General features: G+C 41.9%; 2 protein-coding genes across 5 annotated transcripts; one reads left to right on the forward strand and one right to left on the reverse strand.

The window, feature by feature from the left end:
• The first annotated feature begins 8497 nt into the window (after positions 1–8497).
• On the forward strand, positions 8498–18490 carry LOC115678616 (uncharacterized). Of its 4 annotated transcripts, XR_008817300.1 has the most exons (16): positions 8498–8635; positions 9151–9223; positions 10036–10137; positions 10243–10362; positions 10454–10644; positions 10804–11063; positions 12214–12367; positions 13539–13648; positions 13733–13820; positions 14958–15296; positions 15378–15452; positions 16122–16708; positions 17265–17373; positions 17476–17655; positions 17890–18114; positions 18237–18490. XR_008817300.1 is itself a non-coding variant. In XM_030601998.2 (15 exons), exons 5-15 carry the CDS (start codon positions 10477–10479, stop codon positions 18061–18063), a joined length of 2244 nt encoding a protein of 747 aa, XP_030457858.1. In that variant the 5' UTR covers positions 8498–8635; positions 9151–9223; positions 10036–10137; positions 10243–10362; positions 10454–10476; the 3' UTR covers positions 18064–18300. The 4 variants fall into 4 exon arrangements, 3 of the variants coding, with proteins under 3 accessions (XP_030457858.1, XP_030457861.1, XP_056171151.1); XM_030601998.2 differs by having other exon boundaries at positions 17890–18300; XM_030602001.2 differs by having other exon boundaries at positions 10463–10644; positions 17890–18300.
• A 2100-nt stretch (positions 18491–20590) lies between these two features.
• Positions 20591–21585, reverse strand: LOC115678617 (uncharacterized). The gene has a single exon (XM_030602002.2). The coding sequence runs from the start codon at positions 21450–21452 to the stop codon at positions 20823–20825; it is 630 nt and encodes a 209-aa protein (XP_030457862.1). The 5' UTR covers positions 21453–21585; the 3' UTR covers positions 20591–20822.
• Between the last annotated feature and the right edge of the window lie 919 nt (positions 21586–22504).

Genomic DNA, 22504 nt, shown 5'->3' on the forward strand with positions numbered 1-22504 from the left:
GTTGAGAAGGTCCACTGCTCCTATATAGACCGAGAGGGCCTGGTACGGGCGGAGCCAGCGGGGTGTCATTTATGGAGGCCACCAGAAGAGGAGGCTCTTCAATCCACCGGGTCAGTAGTTGGTATTGAATTTGTCACCTCCATTCAATAGAAACAGATGAAATCCAGCAAGCATTTAACCCCCAAAACAAAGAATTAATTTGCACTTCCCTATGTAACCTCACAGAGGGGACGGCCAAAGTTGGTGAAATATTTAACCATGGCCAATATCGTGTTAACGAGACACCTGATAAGCATGATTAGTTTGGAATTTTGCAGTTTTCAAAACACCGATTACACGCCATGGGACGTTAAAAGTCTGTAAGTTATTTCTGATTAGTTGTTTAACAAGTGTTCATGGGCACTCGTTAACAAAATGTTAAAAAAGAAAGACAAATGAAACGGGAAAAGCGTAGGAATCTCTCGTTCTTTGCTGCTCGGATGACCACTTGAAACACTAATTTTCTCAGCAAAATCCTTAATTGGGCATGGACGCGGGTCCGCTATCTCAGTCGATGACCCCCATCTGTTATCTTGCTCGCGAGATTGTACCGATTGGCTGTATTTTCGTGCATGATCAGCTCGTCCATAGGGACGAGGTGGAGCTTGATGTGATCGTGTTGAGGCCTTGGTTCGCCGAACAAACGACGAGATCGACATTGAGGGCGCTAAGCTCCACTTGAGAGAGAGATGTCACCGACGGTGACACTGGTGTGATGGTGGTGGCCGTGATGATCACCATAAGCGGTGGTGGTCAAAGGCGCGCCATAAGCACTAGGAGTGTACAAAAGAATCGAGAACCGATCAAAACCGGAATGAATTGGCTTAGAATTAGCAGTTCCCAAGGAGATCGGTCCAATTTCCGATTTTGGGTGTGGAATCGCCTACTCGATCACCCAAATCGGACCAGTACATATGGTCAGCTCATCTCGCTCTCACGCATCCAATGAGGTGTTTCGTCAGTAGCGTTCTCAGTCTCTTTCTGGCTTCCTTCTTGGGTGTGACGTCTGCTGTCCGTGCGAAGTCTCAAACGTATAATGAAGTTGTAGCTTCCTCACACTCCAACAACAGGGTGGGTCTCATGATTACTCTCTCTTAACAACTGGTAATGCTTGAACTGTGCATAGAGTAAACGCAGAGATTGGCAAGGCAAGTGGTGATTTGGAAGTCAAACATGGCAAGGAGGCTGAAGATGGCGAATGCCGAGAGTTAGGATGAGAATGACAACGATTTTGTGCCCGAAAACTGATTTTGCTCAGAAATGATTTTTTTTTTATTCTGTGCCCAGGAACAATTTCTAAGCATTTGAAGGCGTTTGGTAACTGCCCAAAATTTCTATTTTTAGAATAGAAAAAGAACATAAATGCGATTGGTAACTACACAAAATTTCTTTTTATTAATAATATTTTGAATTTTTTAATATTTCTTTCTCTTTTTTTTCTTTTTTTTTTCCTTCCCTTCCTTGGCCATGGCCGGCGAGAGGGTTGTGGCCCTCGCCGCCGCCCTCGCCGGTCACGACGGCGAGCCTCGCCAGAGCTAGGCGAGGCCTCGCCGTTGCGGCCGCGAGCCGCCCTTGGCGGTCTTTGCCGGTGGCAGATCGGGAAGAAGAAGAAGAACAAACCATAAAGAAGAAAAAAACCAAGAAGAATCATAAATGGAAAAATTGTTCCAAAATCAAGAAGCTAGTTTTTTTTGCTTCTTGATTCTGTTTCAAAACTGATTTTGGGAACAATTTTTTGCAAATTTGTGCTCAAGAACAAAAATTTTAACAAATAAATTTCTGTTCCCAAACTGATTCTAGAAACAAAAGAACAAAAATTTTTACTATTTGGCAACTTGCCAAACACCCCCTTAAAGTACTTCAATTGTTTGTCCCAATCAGAGAGGAAACCGGTTCCATGCGGGATTGTCGTGATTGTAGACCGACCGGATCCTGAAAGGTCCATGAAACCAGCAGGCGGTTCCCGATTTTCATTTTGTGGAACTGATTTTTAGTGGACAATTCCAGTTCTACTAGAACCAATCACCCTTAATAAGCACGGGACCTATGAAAACATGGTTGGGGATATCAAATCTTCGATTAGCTTACACTAAAATTTGAAGGGAAGAGGCTGATGGCTTGAAGTCTCAAATCCCTTACCAAAAACAATTTTGTGTTCTATGTTTATGCGAGAATGATGAAGTGCAGATTCAGTCACCTTTTCAGCAGTTTCGAAATTTCATTGAAGATTCATTAAATGTACAAGAGAATCAGCATTTTAGACAAGAACCGACACGACACAAAGTTACCATTCCTACTTTATCACGAGGATGTTGACAACTATTCCACCAACCACTAATTCTTCTTTTCCTTTGTGAACGACTCAATAAATTCGTGCAGTTGTTTGGGTGGCGCTTCATCTTGTCGAATCCCAATTAGGGCCCATTTGGTAACGTGCCAAACGGTAAAAATTTATGTTCTTTTGTTCCCAGAAATAGTTTGGGAACAGAAATGCGTTTGGTAAACTTTTTGTTCCCGAGCACATTTTTGCAAAAATTTGTGCCGAGAAACAGTTTTGGAAGAGAAACAAGAAGTAAAAAAAAGTTGCTTCTTGTTTCTCGGCACAATTTTGAGAGTCAATTTTTTTTCTTCTTTTTCTTTTTTTTCTTTTCTTCTTTTTGTGTTGCTCTTCTTGGGTTGTGGCCGGCCACCGCCGGCCGGCGGCGGCCGGCCACGGCCCGAGGCCGCGAGGGCGTTACGGCCCTCGCCGGCCGGCGGCGAGCGGGTCCCCCTGCCGGCGAGGCGAGGGCGGACCCTCGTCGCTGGGCGAGACGGCTCGTCGTCGGTCATGGCGAGGTCGGCCTCGCCCGAATCTGGCGAGGCCGAGCCTCGCCGTCGCGACCACGGCGAGGCCGACCTCGCCATGGGTCGCGACGGCGAGGTTCGGCCTCGCCGAGGCTGGGTGAGCGAGGCCGAGCCTCGCCGTCGCGACCGACGGCGAGGCTCGGCCTCGCAATATCCAGCGAGGCCGACCTCGCCATGACCGCCGATCGGCAAGCCGCCTCGCCCGGGCGGCGAGGGTCCACCCTCGCCCTCGCCGGCAAGGGGGACCCTCTCCGGCCCTAGGCTGTGGCTGGTCTCCGGTAACCGGCCATGGCCTGGGTAGAAAGAAAAAAAAAAAATAAACAATTCAAAATATTATTAATAACAAGAAATTTTGTGTAGTTACCAAACGCATTTCTGTTCTTTTCTATTCCAGGAATAGAAATTTTGGACAGTTACCAAACGCCTTCAAATGCTTAGAAATTGTTTCCGGGCACAGAATAAAAAAAAATCATTTCTGAGTAGAAATAGTTCCCCGGCATAGAAACATTGTCATGCGTACCCTTAGACGGCAGTGTGTTGTTTCGCATCATCAATTTCTGACAGGGAAACTTTACCTAATTCCAACTTCTACAAATTTGGCCTTCAAAATCACGAAAATTTGTAAGAAATAACAAACGATTCTATGTGTTGATATCTACTTACTTTGCAGAAATTTCAGTACTTTGAATTAAGAAAAAAGTCAAAACGCGAATTGCACGAAATTTAAGAAAAAGTAAAATGTGAAAATCACTATGAACCATAATTGTAAAATGTTGATAAGAACATACGACATGTCAATTAAGTTTGAAAATGTGAAAGATGACCTAGGATAAAAAAAAAATAACTTTCACGAGTCATTAGGGGTATGTTTAGTAACGTTCCTGTTTCTCTGTTTTTCTGTTCTTTTGTTCTCCGGAACAAAAAAAGAACAGAAAACCATTTAGTAACGTCAGTTAGTTTTTTTGTTCTCCGGAACAGAAAAATAGTCAAGGAATAGATTTGGAACAGAAATAAGAAATAAAAAAAATTTACTTTTCTGTTTCTAGAACAAAAAAAAAACAATAGAGAAACAAGATCAGCTCTCCCTCTTTTACAGGATATTCTCATACTAAACCCTAAAACCCCAAATCTTAAACCCTAAAACCCTAAACCTTAACCCTCAAACCTTAAACCCCAAAATCCTAAACCTTAACTCTCAAACTCAAAACCCCAAAATCTTAAATCTCAATATCCAAATCCTAAAACTCATAACAGTAAAATGAAAAACCCGAAATCCTAAACTCTAAATCCCAAATCCTAAACCCGAAAACCCAAACCCAAAACTCAAAACGCTAAACCCTAAATTCCAAAATTCCAAACTCGAAACCCTAAAACCTAAACTTTAAAATTGTAATTCCAAACCCTAAATCCTAAAACATTAAATTGCAAAACCCCAAACCCTAAACCATAAACCCTAAACTGTAAACTCTATACCCTAAATCCCAAACCCCAATACCCAAAACCAGAATCCTTGAACCCTAAACCACTAAACCCCAAACCCGAAAATGCTAAACCTAAAACCCCAAACACGAAACTCTAAAACCTAAATCCCAAACCCTAAACCATAAAATCCAAATCTAAAACCCAAAACCCTAAACCTCAAAACCAAAATCCTAAAACCTAACCCCAAATCTTAAAATTCTACATCCTAAACTGCAATTTCCTCGACCATTACCCAATGTTTAATTTGTCTATAAGGAGTAATTTTATTTATGATTGTATTAATGTCATCTAATTCTATATCATAATATATTATCATTCTATTTCTAGTCCAATTTTATCCAAACATGAATTGTTTTTTTTTGGTAAGGTCCAAACATGAATTGTTAAGTCCCATAAACTACAATTTCCTCGATCACTACCCGGTATTTGCTTTGTCTATAAAGAGTAATTTTTTTTAGGGAAAAAACCACCAAAAACCCCAAACTTTGCCATATGTGACACATTTACCCCAAACTTTTTTTTGTGACACCAAAAACCCCGAACTTTGCTTTTTGTGACACATTTACCCCAATGTATTTAGTCCATGGGCATTTTCGTCTTTTTTGCTTTTTTTTTTTTTTCCTTTCCGGCGAGGGGGGGCCTCGCCGGCGTCGGGCGAGGGCTGCCCATCGCCGGATCCGGCGAGGGGGGCCCTCGCCGGCGTCGAGCGAGGGCGGCCCTCGCCGGCGTCGGGCGAGGTCGCCCTCGCGCGGCGAGCGAGGCGCCCTCGCCCATCGAGGCGAGGTCGACCCTCGCCGGCGTCGGGCGAGGTCGACCTCGCCCGCGTCGGGCGAGGCCGCCTCGCCTCGCCCGGGCGAGGCGACCCTCGCCGGCGTCGGGCGAGGCCGCCCTCGCTCGCCCGGCGAGGCGACCCTCGCCGGCGTCGGGCGAGGTCGACCCTCGCCGGCGTCGGGCGAGGTCGCCCTCGCCGTCCAGCGAGGGCCGCCTCGCCGGCGTCGGGCGAGGGGCGTCCTCGCCCAGATTCGGCGCCGCCGCCTCGCCCGGATCGCCAGCGAGGGCTCCTCGCTCGGCCGCGGCGAGGTCGACCTCGCGATCGGGCGAGGGCCGCCCTCGCTCGCCCGGCGAGGGCGGACCTCGCCCAAGCCGGCGAGGGTCGCCCACGCACGGGCGAGCGAGGCGGCCCTCGCCGAGGCTCGAGCAAGGTCGACCCTCGCGACGGCCGGCGAGGGTCAACCTCGCCCGAGTCGGGCAAGGGCCGCCTCGCTCGCCCGGGCGAGGGCCGCCCTCGCCGGATCACGGCGAGGGCCGCCCTCGCTCGACGCCGGCGAGGCCCCTCGCCGGATCCGGCGAGGCCCCCTCGCCGGAAAGGAAAAAAAAAAAGAAAAAGCAAAAAGACGAAAATGCCCATGGACTAAATACATTGGGGTAAATGTGTCACAAAAAGCAAAGTTCGGGGTTTTTGGTGTCACAAAAAAAAGTTCGGGGTAAATGTGTCACAGATGGCAAAGTTTGGGGTTTTTGGTGGTTTTTTCCCTTTTTTTTTTATAATTATATTAAGGTTATCCAATTCTATATCATAATATATTTTTATTCTATTGCTAGTTTAATTTTATCCAAACATGAATTGTTAAGTCTAAACAGATAATTTTTATAATTAAATGAAAAAAAAAGTAGAAATTTTTAGTATCTTACCAAACGCATTTATGTTCTTTTTCTACTCTGGGAATATAAATTTTTTACAGTTACTAAACACGTTTTTTTGCTCAGAAACTTGTCTAGGAAATAGAAATATAAAAAACTATTTCTGAACAGAAATTATTTTTAGGAACAGAAACGTTACTAAACAGACCCTAGGTAACCAACAATTAAAATGCTCGTCTCTCTGGATTATGAATAAAAAAACTTCTGTAATGATTAATAATGGAAATTGATTAGTATAGTTATATGATCTCACACATCATATGAAAGAGTTATCTCTTTTATAGATATAAACACATCACATGTAAGGACCTTAGCAAGTCCCTAAAAGGCTAAACCTCGACCCACAGAGGTATAAAAATTGTAGTTTAAGGAACTCTATCCTTTTTAAATGGGTACATCTTTTTAGAGGATTTTACAAAAAAAGCCAATAAATATTTGTTAAGAAATCCTTTAAAGTAAGTTTGTATTTTCCCACAAACTGTTTTGTCCATGTAGATGTAATTAACAATGGGAGAAGAAGAGGCAAAAATTGGAACAAAAATATCATTTCATTCGTCGATCCTTAAAAAAAGACATGAGCAAAGTTCCGCCCGCCTGTTTAGCAATCCAACTATTGAGTGCACCGGGAGGGCCAAAGCTCGGCTTTGGTCCATCACCACGTTTTGAAAATCAAAATATACCATATTAAGAATGCTTAATAAGTGTCCCGGAATCCCTTTCCAAATTGACATTATAAAATAGGGTTTATATCATAAAAAATATCAAATTGGTATACCCGTATCACATTTACCCCAAATTAATTTACTTGTAAAAAAAAAACCCCAACCGATACATTTATGCCACATTTATCCAAAAACAATTCTTATGTCACAAAAAATCCCAAATTAGTATACCCGTAACAAAATTATCCCTCCATTAGCTTCCGTCTAATATCCCAATTCTATTGCTCACGTGAAAACACACGTGGCAACACAACTAGGGTGATTGGCTTGTGACGTGGAATCAACATAGAATTAAACATAAATTGGTATCCTAAACGATGTTGTTTTGGGTAAGCCATATTTGAAGAAAATGAATTGAGATTGGGAAATCTGCTAAATTTGTCCTAAGAACTCCCTCGCGGTTTTTGCCTCCATTTTCCCCTAAGTTTTCGGTAGATTTGTCTTTACCAGTTTGATATTTTATACGACACAAAAAATTAATTACAGTAAATGTGGCGCAGGCATACCCATTTAGAAAAATCAATTTGGGGTCAATGCGACACGGAGTGCTGTTTTTAAGAATTTTGCGACACGAAAATTGATTTGGGGTAAATGTTGAATGTATATACCGATTTGATTTTTGGTGGTATTAACTCAATAACATAAAATAGGGGTTGGCACGACTTGTCTGTACTCTGTAATGAAGTCGTCATGGGCTGTACAGAATGGGACGAGCCTTAAACAACAGCCGTGTCGGGCAGTAAAATTGAGATTCACGAGAAGACCAGAAGAGCGTTGCGGCCCATTCCGAAGGCATTCTTCTGCTAATCAATGCTCAATTTTACACCCCAATTCATCATTCACCAAGGTTTGCTTTGCCATGCTCACGCAACTTTTTGGTAGTGACGAAGGGGTTGTCGGTGACTATGAAGAGGTGCGAGATCGGATCCCGGGTCGTCGTCGGCGACCTCCGATCTCACCGGACCCGTACGATCCCCCGTCCCGCGTGTCGGCAGACTCCTCAACGGGGATGAGCGGGAACGGCAAGGCTCGTACAGCGAGAGGGATTTTGTGGATATAGATTTCGTGCACGTCGAGGAAGAGGAATTTCAGAATTTAAAAAAAGAATTACATGAGATATGTGAAATTGAATTTTTGAACCATCGAGTGCAATTTCTGATTCGCATCTCTTCTCGGGTGCTTGTGTAAAACAACGAACTAGCAGGACAAAAGGATTTTTCGTGAACGACATTAAGGCCCCATTTGTTTTGCGATAACGAACGAATGATTTGGAAAATATTTTCCTAAAAATGATCACTTATATTGCTTGAGACAATTAATCAATCGGGAAACAATTTTTTGCAATCAATTCCGATTTATGTCTAAACATTTTTAGTGGATAACGAAATATTTCTCATTCATTCATTTTTGATTTTTGTAGGATATACAGGTAATCGTTTTTAAGAAAATATCTTCAAAATCATTTATTAACTGATGCAAGCGATCCGGGCCGGACGATGGAACGTCGAACCCGGCAGATTCGCTAAGCCGGCTGCGACCAGATTCCAAATCCAAAAGTTTGCTCCCGGCCAAGACACAAATGCTTTCGTTCGGGCCGAAATACGAAAGGCCCGACATGTCCGTTCCGGGTCGACAAGTCCGACCCGACCCGACCCGCCCGCGAGCGCACCCACGGCGGGGCGCAATGGCTTGTTCAGAAGGGAAGAAGAAATCACGAGAATGTAAAAGGTGCTTGAGCGATTCGACTCCGTAGCTGATCGCTGTTTCGCTCCCGGAATCTGTCGAGCAGAACGAGATCGATTCTTTCGGATGCTGGATTGAATCACACGCGCTTCGACATCCGAGAGGTGATTTTCTCCAACCCCTGCGCATGTTCGTTCTTAATGCTCTGTCTCTATTTTAGCGCTTCGTTTCGAAGGAGACGGCGGCCTGTCCTGTACCTTCGAAGATGTTTAGAGTTTCGCATCTGGGGTGATTGGGGATGATGGTGATTGCGGCGGTGGGCGGCGTTTCGTTTAGTGGGTTTCGCGTTGCCCGGTGCATCGGATCAGTCGATAGTGGGAATTTGCTGCTTTGCCCGAAGCGAAAACCCCGGAATATCCAACCCTTTTTGGTTGTTTATCAAGTGGGGTTGATTCATTTCGTTTGGTAAACCGAAGGTTTTGTTGATAGTCATAGGTTTTTTGATTTTGGCCGGAAAATGTTATGTCTTGGTCACGAAGTTCAAATGGGATGAGAGTTTTTTCTTGTACAAGACATTCGAACAATTCCTTCGATGGTTAAAGGTCGGGTTTTGCGAGGGTCGGGTTGGACATCAGTCGAAATTGTCGATGTTAACATGGTTGAATCTTCTTCTTGGCAGGAATGTGGGTATGAAGGAGAGGAATAATACTACTTCCCTGCTTAGCCGCATCTTGGTGAACTGTTCTTCCCAGGTTGGTTCTTGACTATACCTTTTGTACACGGGTCTCCCTTCGTTTCGTCCCGTCACCTATGCGAGACCTTTTCCTGCATTTGCTTTCAGCTTCTTCTCAGTTTATGTGTTTCGTTGGCTCCTCCGACTAGTATGTGCCGTGATGTTCCTCACAAATTTATTTGTAATGATCGACAAAACGAAGAAGCTGCGCTAGTGCCTACTCCTTGAATGTAGAGTCTACCAGCTTCGGTGTATCCTAAGGGTGCAAAACTTTCAAAGTCAAGTTATTGGGTACTCTGGCCTCAGATTCAGATCTTGGTGCAATGTCCATATTTTCTCCTACTTGGCTTTTTTAATAAGAAAAGGATGAGTTATGTATTAGCAAGTAAAATTGAATATTGTAAACAACTCGTTTGTGGAAGCTTGATGAGACTTCATGTTTGGACAAGTTTTGCCTATGTTCATAAGAAAGTCCGTTAATCAAAAAACAGATGAGGCTTGTGGTATAATAAACAAGATGACTCCATGTTCACTTTTTTCCCCTAGGAGCCTCTACGTTAATTGATAACGAGGCTTAAGCTTGCTAGCATGGCAGATGTCTAATTGGATATGGTGTTCCTCATAGTTTTGCGAAGAGTAGTATGGTTTTATGATTTCTTCTTGCATCCTGAACATTTTGAAGGATTTCATATCATCTGTTGGTTTATTCTGGGTGCTCTTCTTTTTTCTTTGTCCTTTTCGGGGTCAGTATTCTGGCTGGGGGAAGAGAGGGGTTGATATGAGCTTCTGCTTTCTTAGTGCTTAATATGACATGAAGTGCTGTATTTACAGGCAAAACTGTATGGGAGCTGCGTCGCAGCAAAGGTTCCGGAGGTTGAACGTGATATGTGTTTGAAGGAATTTCTTGCACTCAAGAGTTGCATGCAGAAAACAGTATGATAATTTGGAATGTTACATGTCTTGAGAATTTGATCTTGTCTAGTATGATTTCTTTTAAGGAAAACACTTGTGCCTCATGTCTCTTCCTCGTTGTGATAGCTCCAACGAAAGGGTTGACCACATACTACTGTCCATCTAGTTGCGGAGGTGACATGTGAGTAAACTGCAATTGTTGTTTGTGGAATCCTGATTAGCATCTTGGAGAATCCTTTTTAGAAGGTAATTTTTGCATCCATCAAGTTACCCTGAATTTTTCTTAACCACTACATGAATTATCGGAGCTTAGACCAGACGTAATTTTATTCTCAAGGTTGAACAGCGAGAAACCTATTGATGTCTGGTTTAGCATCAAGTTCACATCCTGCTGTTGGCATGAGTGGGTCGAGTGGGCTTTCACACGTTTATATTCAGCACCCACCTCTGCGTTGCAGCATCCCAGGATCTAGGGGTTTATTTTACGATGATGGCAATAAGATTATTCTTTCACCAGCCAATGATCAGGTATTGTAATCAACTTTAAATGGAACTCCTGTATTTTGGAAGCGTATGCACATGAATAATCCTGTTCAATTCAGGAAATTTGACAATATGCTAGTTTACATTTAATTGAACTGAATGTATTCTTCTTACCTCCTGTTAATTATTTTACCTCTCACATAGGTTTACTCCTGGAAAGTTGTTCCCTTTGATCCTGCGGTTGCTCCTATCTCTGATTCAATAAGTGACGGTCCGATTCTTGCAATTCGTTTTTCTTTGGATGGAAAGCTAATTGCTATTCAACGTTCAAACCATGAAATACAATTTCAGCATAGAGAAACTGGGGAAACTTTTAGTCAGACATGCAAATCAGAGTCAGAGAATATATTGGGATTTTTTTGGACCGACTGTCCATTGTGTGACCTTGTTTTCGTTAAAACCAGGTATAGATAACCATCTCTTTTGGCTTCAATTTTTTTTTTATTTCTTTGCATAGAATAGAATGACCTTGTTTCCCTGATTGCAACACCATATTCAGTGAGAAGAGTATATGAAGTTTCTATGTTGATCAAGTTTATAACCAGTTTATTCCTTGCTATTACACTTTGAAATATGCATAGACTTGGTACTTTGACTTATCAGAAAAAGAAAGGCCTGTGTTGCTTGATAAGAGGTAGAATTATGTGCTATTCTGTCACTGTATTCTTGGAGCATCTCAACATGCCGGCATACTTTCATGCATGACTTAGTGCATTAATTGCTTCTATGCAGTGATCCATTAGGATATCATTCTTTCAAAATTTGCAATTGTGACATTGTTTAATTCCTTCTATGCAGTTTTTTCAATTGTGACATTGTTTAATTTGCAGTTGGAGTAAATTTTGTGAAAATTCCTTCGTGCAAGATAAAACAGCGTCCAGGTCGAAATACTTTTGGTGGTAATTTTGGGTAAAAGAATCGGGAGATGGAGATACTGCCTTTTTTGTTAGTCCAATCATTTATGCCTCCGCTTGGTTACAGAAGGACACTAATTGAAAAAACTTAATTAGGCTTTTATACCCTCAGGCTACATTGGCTTCATTAATGTACTATCCTGATGTTTTCTTGAAAACACACTATAGTGGCAAAAGCTTTTGGTTTGATCGTTGAGCCAATATTCTTCAGATTCTACTGCCAGCTTCTTTGACATCCATTGTTAATAGCAACTAGCAATTACATCGTTATATACCTGAATGAGATGTTACCATTTGAAAATATATATGACCTTGGTAAGTTGGTGATGTCCTGTGCTGGGCGACTGTTGCTCTATTATCATTTGAAATTTTGTGTCTAGGCTCAAGCTTATTATGGCAGGGAAACTAGTTTGAGACTTCGTTCTTGTTTTTGAATGTAGCAGTCATGCTGTTTTAATTAAACAATTCAATTTCCATGTTGCTTTTACCGGTCCCATGTATATTATTTGTACCTTTTTCTTGCTTTTGTGGAGGTTTAGGGTCATTTTTTGCCTTTCAATTCTGTTCTTGGACTTTCTTTTGAATTCTTGACTTAATTATGACGGAAATTTATAATTCTAAATTTTTATATTTGTTTCAGTGGGCTAGATTTGTTTGCTTATAATTCTGAGTCAAAGATACTTCATTTGGTGGAGACGAGGAAATTGAATGTGAGTTGGTATGTGTACACACATGAAAGTCGTTTGGTTCTACTTGCTTCCGGAATGCAGTGCAAGACTTTCACTGGATTCCAGGTAACTTTTATTCCACTCTTATGTTTTTCTGTGTTATGAGGACATTTGTCTGTTTGGAGATCTCAACCAGTATTTAGAGTAGTGGTCTTTAGCGGCAAAAAGCTTTGACATGGTAGTAAATGTGTCTGGAGCATTACATTCTTACTTAATTGCTCATCTGCTGGAGCTCAAGTGCTTATATTCAAACAACTTGTAGTCTAATTTTGAGAGGGAATAAACTTCCCAGAATTTAGTTATGCTCTTTATCTGATGTACTCAAGATGTTTTCCTTTCACCCTTTCTCCTAAATATTTGATTGCATCTTAACTTTTTTGACATCGGTAGCTTTTGGAAGGATTGGTGATTAGGATGATCAAGGAAATTTTACTAATCAAAGTAGTATGTTTCATTTTTAATTTCCTATGCTCCACTTTTGCTTAACTGAACATGCCTGTGCATGTCATTTGGGGAGAGTTGCGTGTATGTGGACTTAGACTCCTGTTATAAACATATCCATTTACTATCTTCCTATGGTGCGACTATTTTGGGCCTTTATACTATGAAAGTATGTGCAAGTTCATGCACGATTTTAGTATGCCTCTTAAAAAATGGCATGTCTTATTGAATCTTTAGCAGTCTTTCATTATTGTTTGTGAGGTCTCTTTAAGTTCATTCCTACGCACCCATTTATTAAATTTGACTCAAACCCAGATACTCTTCTTCACAAAATCGTTGGTGGACTCCTTGGATAAGTAGAAACCAATCTCTGGTGACTTTGCTAGCTCTCATGGGGCATGGACTAACCAAGATATTCAATATTAGATGGAACTACATATTCAACTTTGGAAAACGAGGGTTTTGACTGAAAGCATTTTCTTCTTCTTCTTCATTTTAAGCTTTCTTGTTTTAACTTTTGGTTACATTCTTTATTTTTGTATTGGTGCAACTTCATGCCTGTGAATTCTGGGTTTCTAATCTTCTTGTTCCCTAAAATAACATTATGTTGGATGTAATTGCTTCAGACATTGTGTGATCATTTTCTGTGCTTTTAATTAGGTAAAGTTTGCCTTTCAGGCTTTAACTCAAGTACTTGTGTGGTTTCTTTTTCTGTTGATGGACGAAACTAGTATGGCATGTAGCCTTTCCTGCATACTGTCATTGGTATATAATAACCAATTCTCTTTTGATTCAGCTTTCTTCTGTTGGAATCATTAGATTGCCAAAATTTGAGATGTCCATGGCAAAGACCGAGGCAAACAACAAGCCCGTGCTGGCTGCTGAGGATGTTTATATTGTCACTGTGTGTGTACCTTTTCTTTCCCCTCTCTTTTGGATTAAATGTGCCTATTTAGCAAGTATGAAAGAGGTCCTTCTCCTGATTGACAGCTATGGTAGAATATACTGCTTGCAAGTTGATAGAGTGGCGATGCTACTTCATTCATATCGGTTTTATCGCGATGCTGTTGTGCAACAGGTATATCTTTGCTTAAGATTCTGTTTCCATTGCTAAACGTGGCTATTTTCCTGGAATTTGAAGACAAATACTTATTCCCGTTACCATTCCATGGAACTAACCAATTTGTAGATGCGTGTTTCTTCCTCCTACTAATGTTAAGTAAAATTTTTTTAGTTTATATAGACTCAATTTACACCCTTGAAATCACGATGCATCATTTAGGAATATTCTTGAGCTACCCCATCTTTTTTAGAGAGAGTGTCATGATCTTAATGCTTTGTCTGGGAACTTGTGAGGTGGGGAATATTGGGGGGTGGGGAGTGAAAATTGGCATAAATTAAAGATCTTCCTTCCATATCTGTTTCACAAAAATTTGAAGAATATTCCATAGTTTCCTCACCCACTTTCAATCCCCCCTCTTTACTTAGTTTCCCAAATGGAGTGTAGAGGTCTAACTTGAATTATTTAATAGAGAGATCTTCTCACTCCACGAGTAAAAGGACCAAGCGCCAGACTATGAAAATGAAAAAGGAAATGGAGTAAGTGGTGAGTATTTACCAACAATACAAAGTCAATCAGTCTGGCGCTGTGATGATGACATTTATAAAATTCATGGTGCATTTCAGTTCCCAGTCAAATCAGAGGGGAGGATACACTCTTTTCTTCACTTTCCTATTCTGAATGTGTTTCAATTCACTCCTATCTCTTTGGAACAAGAGAAGGCAAACTAATAGAAAAAGTTAATAAGACTTGTCTTTGGTTTAAGCTCCAAAAGATCAGCAACCTTCCTTTAGGTGGTCCTTTTGATAATTTCAGTGAGCTCTACAGGAAAACTATAGATTAGGTAGCTGGCAAAACTGATAAACTCTGGAAAGCCATTGTTAGTGTCAATAGTCCACCTCTAAGCTTTCAGTCCCTTAATTGCATTTGGACCCATCCTCACATGCTCAGACAGTAGTTATTGATGTTTTTCTTTCACATGATCTTCCTGATTGTTAGAATTGAAGCGTATCTTCTTTTAATCTTAGAATGCTGAGAAAGCAAGTTATGTTGGAGAATGATCAGCATCTACATGTAACATAATAGCACTGTATTTTAGGTAACTATGCTGTACCATAGCTTCATGCTGTAAATAATGCCCATTGCCATTTTCAGGGCTCTTTGCCAATATATTCAAGCAAGGTCGCAATCAGTGTGGTTGATAATGTGTTGCTCGTGCATCAAGTGGATGCCAAGGTCATTATACTATATGACATATTTCTGGACTCTCGAGCACCAATATCAGCTCCACTTCCGCTTTTGTTGAGGGGTTTTCCAAGATCCAGTAGTTTGGGTGCGCGGTCCAGTTTTAAAGATGTAGAAAGTTCAGAGGCAGCAAGCTATCCAAGTGATCATGAAGCAACCATGTACGGAGATGACTGGACTTTCCTAGTGCCGGACCTGATATGTGACGTTTCCAGTAAACTGCTGTGGAAAATTTATCTTGATTTAGAGGTAGATTTGCTCGAAAAATTATTTTCTGTCTGTTTATGGCATTTTCCTTCTTGGATTAGTTTCGTCTTCTTTTTGGTGCAGGCCATTGCTGCCAGTAGTTCAGAAGTGTCATCAGTACTGGATTTCTTGCAACGACGGAAGTTAGAAGCTTACAAGGTCTGCTGTTTTCTTAGTTTGTTAAAACTATCTTTTTAGTTATTAAAGGACAAACCCTTTGCAAGGATAAACCAAAGCAGACTGGAGTGTAAAATGATGTGCTTCAGTAGCTCTAAGAAAATCTGATCGGAGTAGTCATGTAAGAACTTTGGAGTTTATGTATAAAAAATGTGAATGTTATTACAATTTTGTTACTTGATGATGATTGATATTTCAAAATATTATAGATCATGGCTCATGTAGAATAGTTCGCATTATAGCAGCTTTATTTTGATGGGTGTACTGATGATATGTGATATACATGTACAATGCAATCAAAGGGAGCATAGCTAATCTGCATTTGGCTGCAATGGCTGGTGAAGGGTTAGATTTAAATTGCCTATGGAAAAAATGTGTTTAGCTGAAAAATGTTTTTCCATGAGATATAATTATGATACAAACACAGAGGTAATCGCGTACTATCATGACGACTGCTGTTGTTTGTGCAAGAGGTGACTTCAATATTTCTATAAGGCTCCATGGAAGCAGACTTGGGTATACCGACTTCGGAACTTTTGTCAATATAATTGTTTCGAAAGAACGAAAATGTTCCTTTTCTCTGTGGTTTCAGCTTTTCTCCGTGAATACATCAATGTCAATTATCTTATGGATTTACTTCTATTATTTCAGGCTAAACACTTGTGTTTGGCAATGGCTCGTACTGCCATTCTAGAGCGCAGACCTGTAACCATGGTTGCGAAGGCAATTGATGTATTAGTTACAGCCTACTCCAATTCATTCAAAACAGGTTATTTTAAGGGAACAAAAGCTGAGAAAGCACAAGCTTCTGGTGCAGCATATGCTACTATTCATGGTACCGGTGCTAATGCGAGCAGATCAGATACAACTGGAAAGTCTGTGGAGCGTGAATATGTTGTTGGATTAGATGCAGAATCTTTTGAAAGATCAACTTTTTCAGAGACAGACTCAGATGAAAATGGAAATACGGGATATGCAAAACCCAATTCCAACGGCAGCGGCAGTAAATTGTTGTTGGGTGTTGAAACTCGGAGAACTGGAGGTCAAACATCTTTACATTCTGAAAATGTCGGAGCAAGTAACAACATTTTGAGATCAACTTTACAGCCCGAGCCTCAAGTTACATCACCTGCAGTTTCTCCTGATGAGATGTATACATACGTATTTACTCCAGTTGAGGAAGAGATGGCTGGAGACCCATCATACCTGGTTGCGGTCATTGTTGAGTTCCTTCGCAGGTACTTGACCAATGAATGCCTTTGTTGTCTCTGCGAAACTATTTATGCCCTGTTGCCAAAAATATTTATTCATCCAATGCATCCATTATGGTGCTCAATGTTAATAGCCGTGTTGAAGGGTTTGAAGAGAATCCTATCTCATTGAAAATTTACCTTTTTTCCTGCTTCTTTGTGTCCGTAGTTTTTGGGTTGACAGTTCAAACTTATACGTGGCATAAGCAATCTTTTTCCCTATGAGGCCACCACCTAGTTACTTAGGCTTTTTTTGTGGGTTCACTGGAGAATTGGCCAGTGTAGGTGGGTTAGAAAGTTATCTCTGTGTGTAATTTATAAATTAGCTGGCTGAGGTATAGAGCTGAGCATTTCTCTTCCTGGTAGTCATGGTCTGGGCCTGGACACGGGCAAGACACCCCGACAAGCTTGAATTGTGCCACTGGTACAAATTACAAATCTGAGAGTGCTTTGAGAACAGTGGTGTTCATGTTCTTTCCTTCTTGCCAAAGTTTAAATGCTATTCAATTTGTTTTGATGAGTACTGATGTGCTTCTATTGTCAGCTGTAATCTGGAAAGGATTAAGGTACGGCCAAATATTTATGCCTTGACGGCACAACTGCTGGCTCGCAATGAGAGATATGCAGAACTTGGGTTATTCATCCTAAACCAGGTTCTCAAGTCTTTGCTTTGACATGTAAAAGCACCAAAAGGTGCTTTAGAGTAAATTATTTATGGTATTATTATTGATGAGACTTAAACAATTTTGTCTCAGATTCTTGAACCTTCTAAAGAAGTTGCCTTGCAATTATTGGAGTCTGGTAGGCATAACCGACAAATTAGGAAGTTGGGTCTAGACATGCTAAGGCAACTGTCCTTGCATGACGATTATGTGGTATTTTTGGTGCAAGATGGATATTACCTCGAAGCTCTACGTTACATGAAGAAGCATAAGGTAAATGTTGCGAAGCCAAAAGTCTCTCTTTATGATAACTCTCTACTGTCACAAAGCTTAGGTCTGGTTCATACTCATCATTTCCTTTCCTAGTTTTGCACCAGTACTTCTTGCCAACTCACGTTTTGCAAATTCTTAGTAAAAAAGCATTGCGGTGTATTTGTCCAATATTATAGTTTGTTAATTTGGACAAACGACCAACCATTCCTAAGTTGTAGAAAGTGAATTTTTCAGGTAACTACCATACGTCCTTCGATGTTCCTTGAGGCAGCATTTGCTTCCAGTGATTCACAACACCTAGCTGCGGTCCTCAGATTTTTCTCAGATTATATTCCTGGCTTCAGGAGCAGTCCTGATCACAACACATATTACCATCTTCTTAATGAGATGAGCATGGCTGCTGTTTAGATATCTTAAAGAACTTCGGGAGATTTTTCCTCGGCTAAGACTCTGAATAGCGTAGGTTCTTTGGTTTTGTTTTTCTTATCTTCTTTTCAGGGGCGAGATACTGTTTCGGTGGTTTCCACTGTACTTTTTTAAGCAATAGATGTTACACTAAATTTCTTTTGTGGAATATGTAGCTCGCGGAATGCATGACATCGATCTGAGTTTTAAGCTTAATGGCTGATAATATTCCCTTACCAACGATGCTTTGGTTTGCTGCTGAATGGAAGGAAGCACATGGTATACGGCTGCTAGAACCCTTCTAGTGTTTTTCCTCAATTTAAGATTTCAGTTCTTGACTTCTTGTGGCAATGCCAGCTACAGTTTGGAATAATCCCTGAGCATCATGTAAACTGCTTTCTCGTTCGAAAGGAAAAAACAATTTCATGCATGTACTTTGGTTTTTAATCCGTGAACATTCAATTCATGATTTGCCTCCCACCTTAAAGGAATGTGAGATAACCATTGTCATGCATTAACTACAGTTTTTTCAACTGAAGCAAGAGGAGATTATCATTGAACGGATCTCAGCAGGAATCAGTCATTATAGTAACAAAATCAAAAGTTCAGTCTGTTCTTTCATTGATGCAGTAAACAAATCCTCAGTCGTTATTCGAACAAATCAATATCGCATCCTAATCTCCGGCCAAACGGAGGAAAAAACTGACGGACATATCCGGTTAAGTGCATCACGCAACTATTTGTCGAAGAAAAAAGACTAACGAGGGAACAAATTTTCTTTTCATTTTGAATATCTAAGAATGAATTCTAATCAATAGGTACCACGACGGAGCCAACTCACATCCGTTTTAAATGAGACCTCACTAGATAAGAGTTCAAACACAAGCTAAATAATATCTGATGTTCGATATAATATGTAAGTCACGTAACTGGAACTTCATATCAGATAACCGAACATAAATTTCTAACTAAGTTTTATTTGAAGTATAATCGGATCATCTGCTAAGAAACAAAACCCCCTTCCAAAGACGAGATTAGTCAACACCCGTGTTAGGCGTTTTGAACCCCAATATCTGTGAGTATGTTACTCGGTAAAATACCTAAGAAACAAAAGCATCTTGTCTTTCCTCCTTAGAATATCTACGAACAGATTCCTACTTCACCTGCAAGGCAGTCCAAGAAAGGGCCACTAACTCCAAATTCATCCACAAAGCAATGAGACCTGAAATAGCAATTCATTCGGTATTGAAAGCAATACACTGATGATACCAGCACTAGGTCAACATTGCTGAATAGTCCTGACTAAAACAGATCCGCAAGCCTCTTAAGTCTTACTGATACAGTTCTGTTCAATCGAACCAGGCCTAATATGCTAGATAACTATCGTCATTGATACTTCCTGCAGTGTTTTGAACTAAAGCCAGCAGAGATCAGGCTAAATGCACATGGAGTCTCAACAAGGAAAAACTGTATATAAGTATGATAATCAGTAAAGGAGCACAGTAAAGAAATATTCTCACTGTTCTCCTTTCTATACTTCAAATACTTCATATAAGTCCTCAATTATTATTCAATCAAAACAAATCACAGTGTAAAACCTCGCTCAATGCATTACCAAAGTATAATCTATAACTCTAAGATACTCAGCCAAAATTCACCACTCACATCTAGTTTATATGCTCCTGATAATGCAACTATCTGCTGAAACAAAAGAAAAATCGGAGAACGTTTGAATTCAAAGAAAGAAGTTTGGTCAATGGGCACCAAAAAGGAGAAGACCACATCCAATCAGAAAAGAAGTCGCTGAAGGGAAGCAGCTCAAATACAAGCCAAAGAATCCCGACATCGAGTACAGCATGCAAGTCAAGTAATTGTAATTTGGCATTGGCCAAAAAGAGAAGAAGAACAATTGGAATGTTTATATTGACGAAGTTCAACTTCTTCAATTAATTAACAGATCTACCAAGAAACATAACTCTCTCACCTCCTATTTTACAACATCAAACAAAAACCTAATTCACCTTCACCGCAGTCCGAGAAACTAATTCCAAATGAGCAATCAGAACCCTATAACTACATTCAGGATAGAAACTCGATAAACTGATGAGACCGGCATTAGGCCAATATCCCGGAGTGGTACTGACTAAGGAGGTCTTTAAGTGGCAAAGCCGAATAGGCATTCGCATCAGAAGATAAAGATACGCTGACATAAACCCGCAAGTTAGTAAACCAGCCGCAGGGACAGAACAAGAAAAGCATTGAACCAAGAAGAGAATCGACAAGAAACACTAGTCAGTAGTCACATACCAAGTCATTTAATTCAGTCCCACACCTCTAATCATAATCCAGAAAATTCCCAAATGTCACAACTGATACCAGAATATTCAGGTCAATCAGATTCAAACTACAGCTATTGGACACGACACATTCGACCGCTTCACTCGTAAATTCATTACACGATGCCCCGAAATATTGTAACTTTTTCACAGATTCATTGTCACACATGACATTTGCACGAGCGAAACATTAATTCAACAAAACGAGGGAATCGTAGCTACACGAATTAGATTGATCAAATCAAGTCTGGCACTTTGGCGATCTCGAGCAATCCCAAATCCCAATCAGCCTACTTCCGTTCTCACTGGAGAATCCCATCATATCACATAAATCTAACTTACAACAATCAAGAGAAAGTACTTCTATGACCTCGAGTCAAACAAGTTTCGCGTGAGAATACCGAGGCGGAGACCGAGCCCGATCGATCAATTCATCTTCGGATCCGGCATGGGGAAGAGCCCGCCGCTGGCGCCCCGGGGCGGCGAGAACCCCAGGAACTTCTGCAGATTCGTGCGGATGCTGATGGAGCAGAGGAAATAGAGGAAAGCCATGGAGCAATCGGTGGCGTCGCTGCCCTGGAGGCCGCGGTGGCTCATCTTCATGACGAGGCCGAAGGGGGTGAAGGGGAGCTTGGCGACGGCCTTGCCCTCGAAGAGGGAGTTGAGGAGGGCGAAGACGACGACGAGGACGAGGGCGACGACGGCGCCGGACTTGAACTTGAAGAGGGAGAGGTCGCGGGAGGACTCCTTGAGGCTGGACTCGACGCGGTCCATCTTCTTGGACTTGGCGGGCCTCCTGAGGAGGGCGGCGGCGGAGGAGGAGGAGGCGGCGGCGGAGGAGGAGGAGGAGGAGGAGGCGGAGGTGGTGGCTTTCATGGACTCGAGCTTCTTGGAGGCCTTGTCGATGGAGGAGCGGAGGGTCTTGTAGGAGGCGGTGCGGTAGATGAGGACCCACGAGATGGCCTCGCAGACCAGGGCCGTGCAGACGGAGATCCCGACGACGGTGAGGGCGTCGCCGTACCTGAATGAGGACAGGAAGTGGGGCGTCGCCGCCATGGGTGGTGGGGGGAGGCGGAGGCGGAGGCGGAAGAGAGAGAGAGAGAGAGTTGCAGAGGAGGAGAGAGCCACGGGAAGTGTGCGTTTAGAGATGGAAGATTATATTCACATCGACAAATGAAAGAACACGAGGTAGTAAAATTATAGTGATCGGTGCATTAAAAAGTCTTAAAATTTATTACGAGAGTACAGTTAAATTATAGGACTTTCGAAAAATATAATTAAATTTTAAAATTTATCATAAAAATATAATTAATTTTTAAAATTTTTAAAAATTTAATTAAATTTTAAAATTTATTAAATTAGTCCAATTAAGTCGTTTCGATTGCATTTTTGAAAAGTCCTTCCACGATAAGGAGCACCACGGCCAGCCCCTGTTTTTTTCGCCTTCTTGATTTGCTCTGCTTTTGCCCTGTTTTTGGGCACGCTGGGCCGGAGCTCAAGGCCGTTCGGCTTGCGTGAACCTCGGCCCGCGTCGCCCTCGCTTTTTGTTCTGGTATCCATGTAAGTCGTGTGTCGTTTTTTTTTTCCCTTCTCGATTTGCTCTGCTTTTGCCCTGTTTTTGGGCAAGCTGGGTCAAAGCTCACGGCCGTTCGGCTTGCGCGACCCTCGGCCGCCGTCGCTCTCGCTTTTTGTTCTGGTATCCATGTAAGTCATGTGTCGTGGCCGCTGGCGTGGGTTTGAGTCACGGTTTGGGCCGAGAACCTCTCGTTCCAGTAACGCACTTCAACTGTTTGTTAAAAAGGCCAAATGAGATCCGGTTTTTGTTTGGTTGTTTTGGTTGGAGTCGAGCCGTCCGTGCTCAGCCCCACCTTGTCGAGGCATTCCCGTGGTGTTAGCACTCTCGGTCGTCAACCGTTTGGCCAATTCGACACATCGTGCCTTCCCCTCCACCATTTTCGGTCTTGACCGAGGAGGGGGGCCTTCTCGACTGGCCATGCTCGGGCCGACTGAGGATGGCCGTGAAGGCCAAGGCGTCTTTGTTGTTTGGTCGCGAGGCGGCTAGTTCGCGGCTGCCATTTGGTGGTTCACGGAAGCCTCGGGCGGTCATG

This window comes from Syzygium oleosum, unplaced genomic scaffold (genome assembly GCF_021117445.2).
Source record: "Syzygium oleosum isolate NSW1041296 unplaced genomic scaffold, Sole_v2.1 Sole_v2.10, whole genome shotgun sequence".
Lineage (NCBI taxonomy): Eukaryota > Viridiplantae > Streptophyta > Magnoliopsida > Myrtales > Myrtaceae > Syzygium > Syzygium oleosum.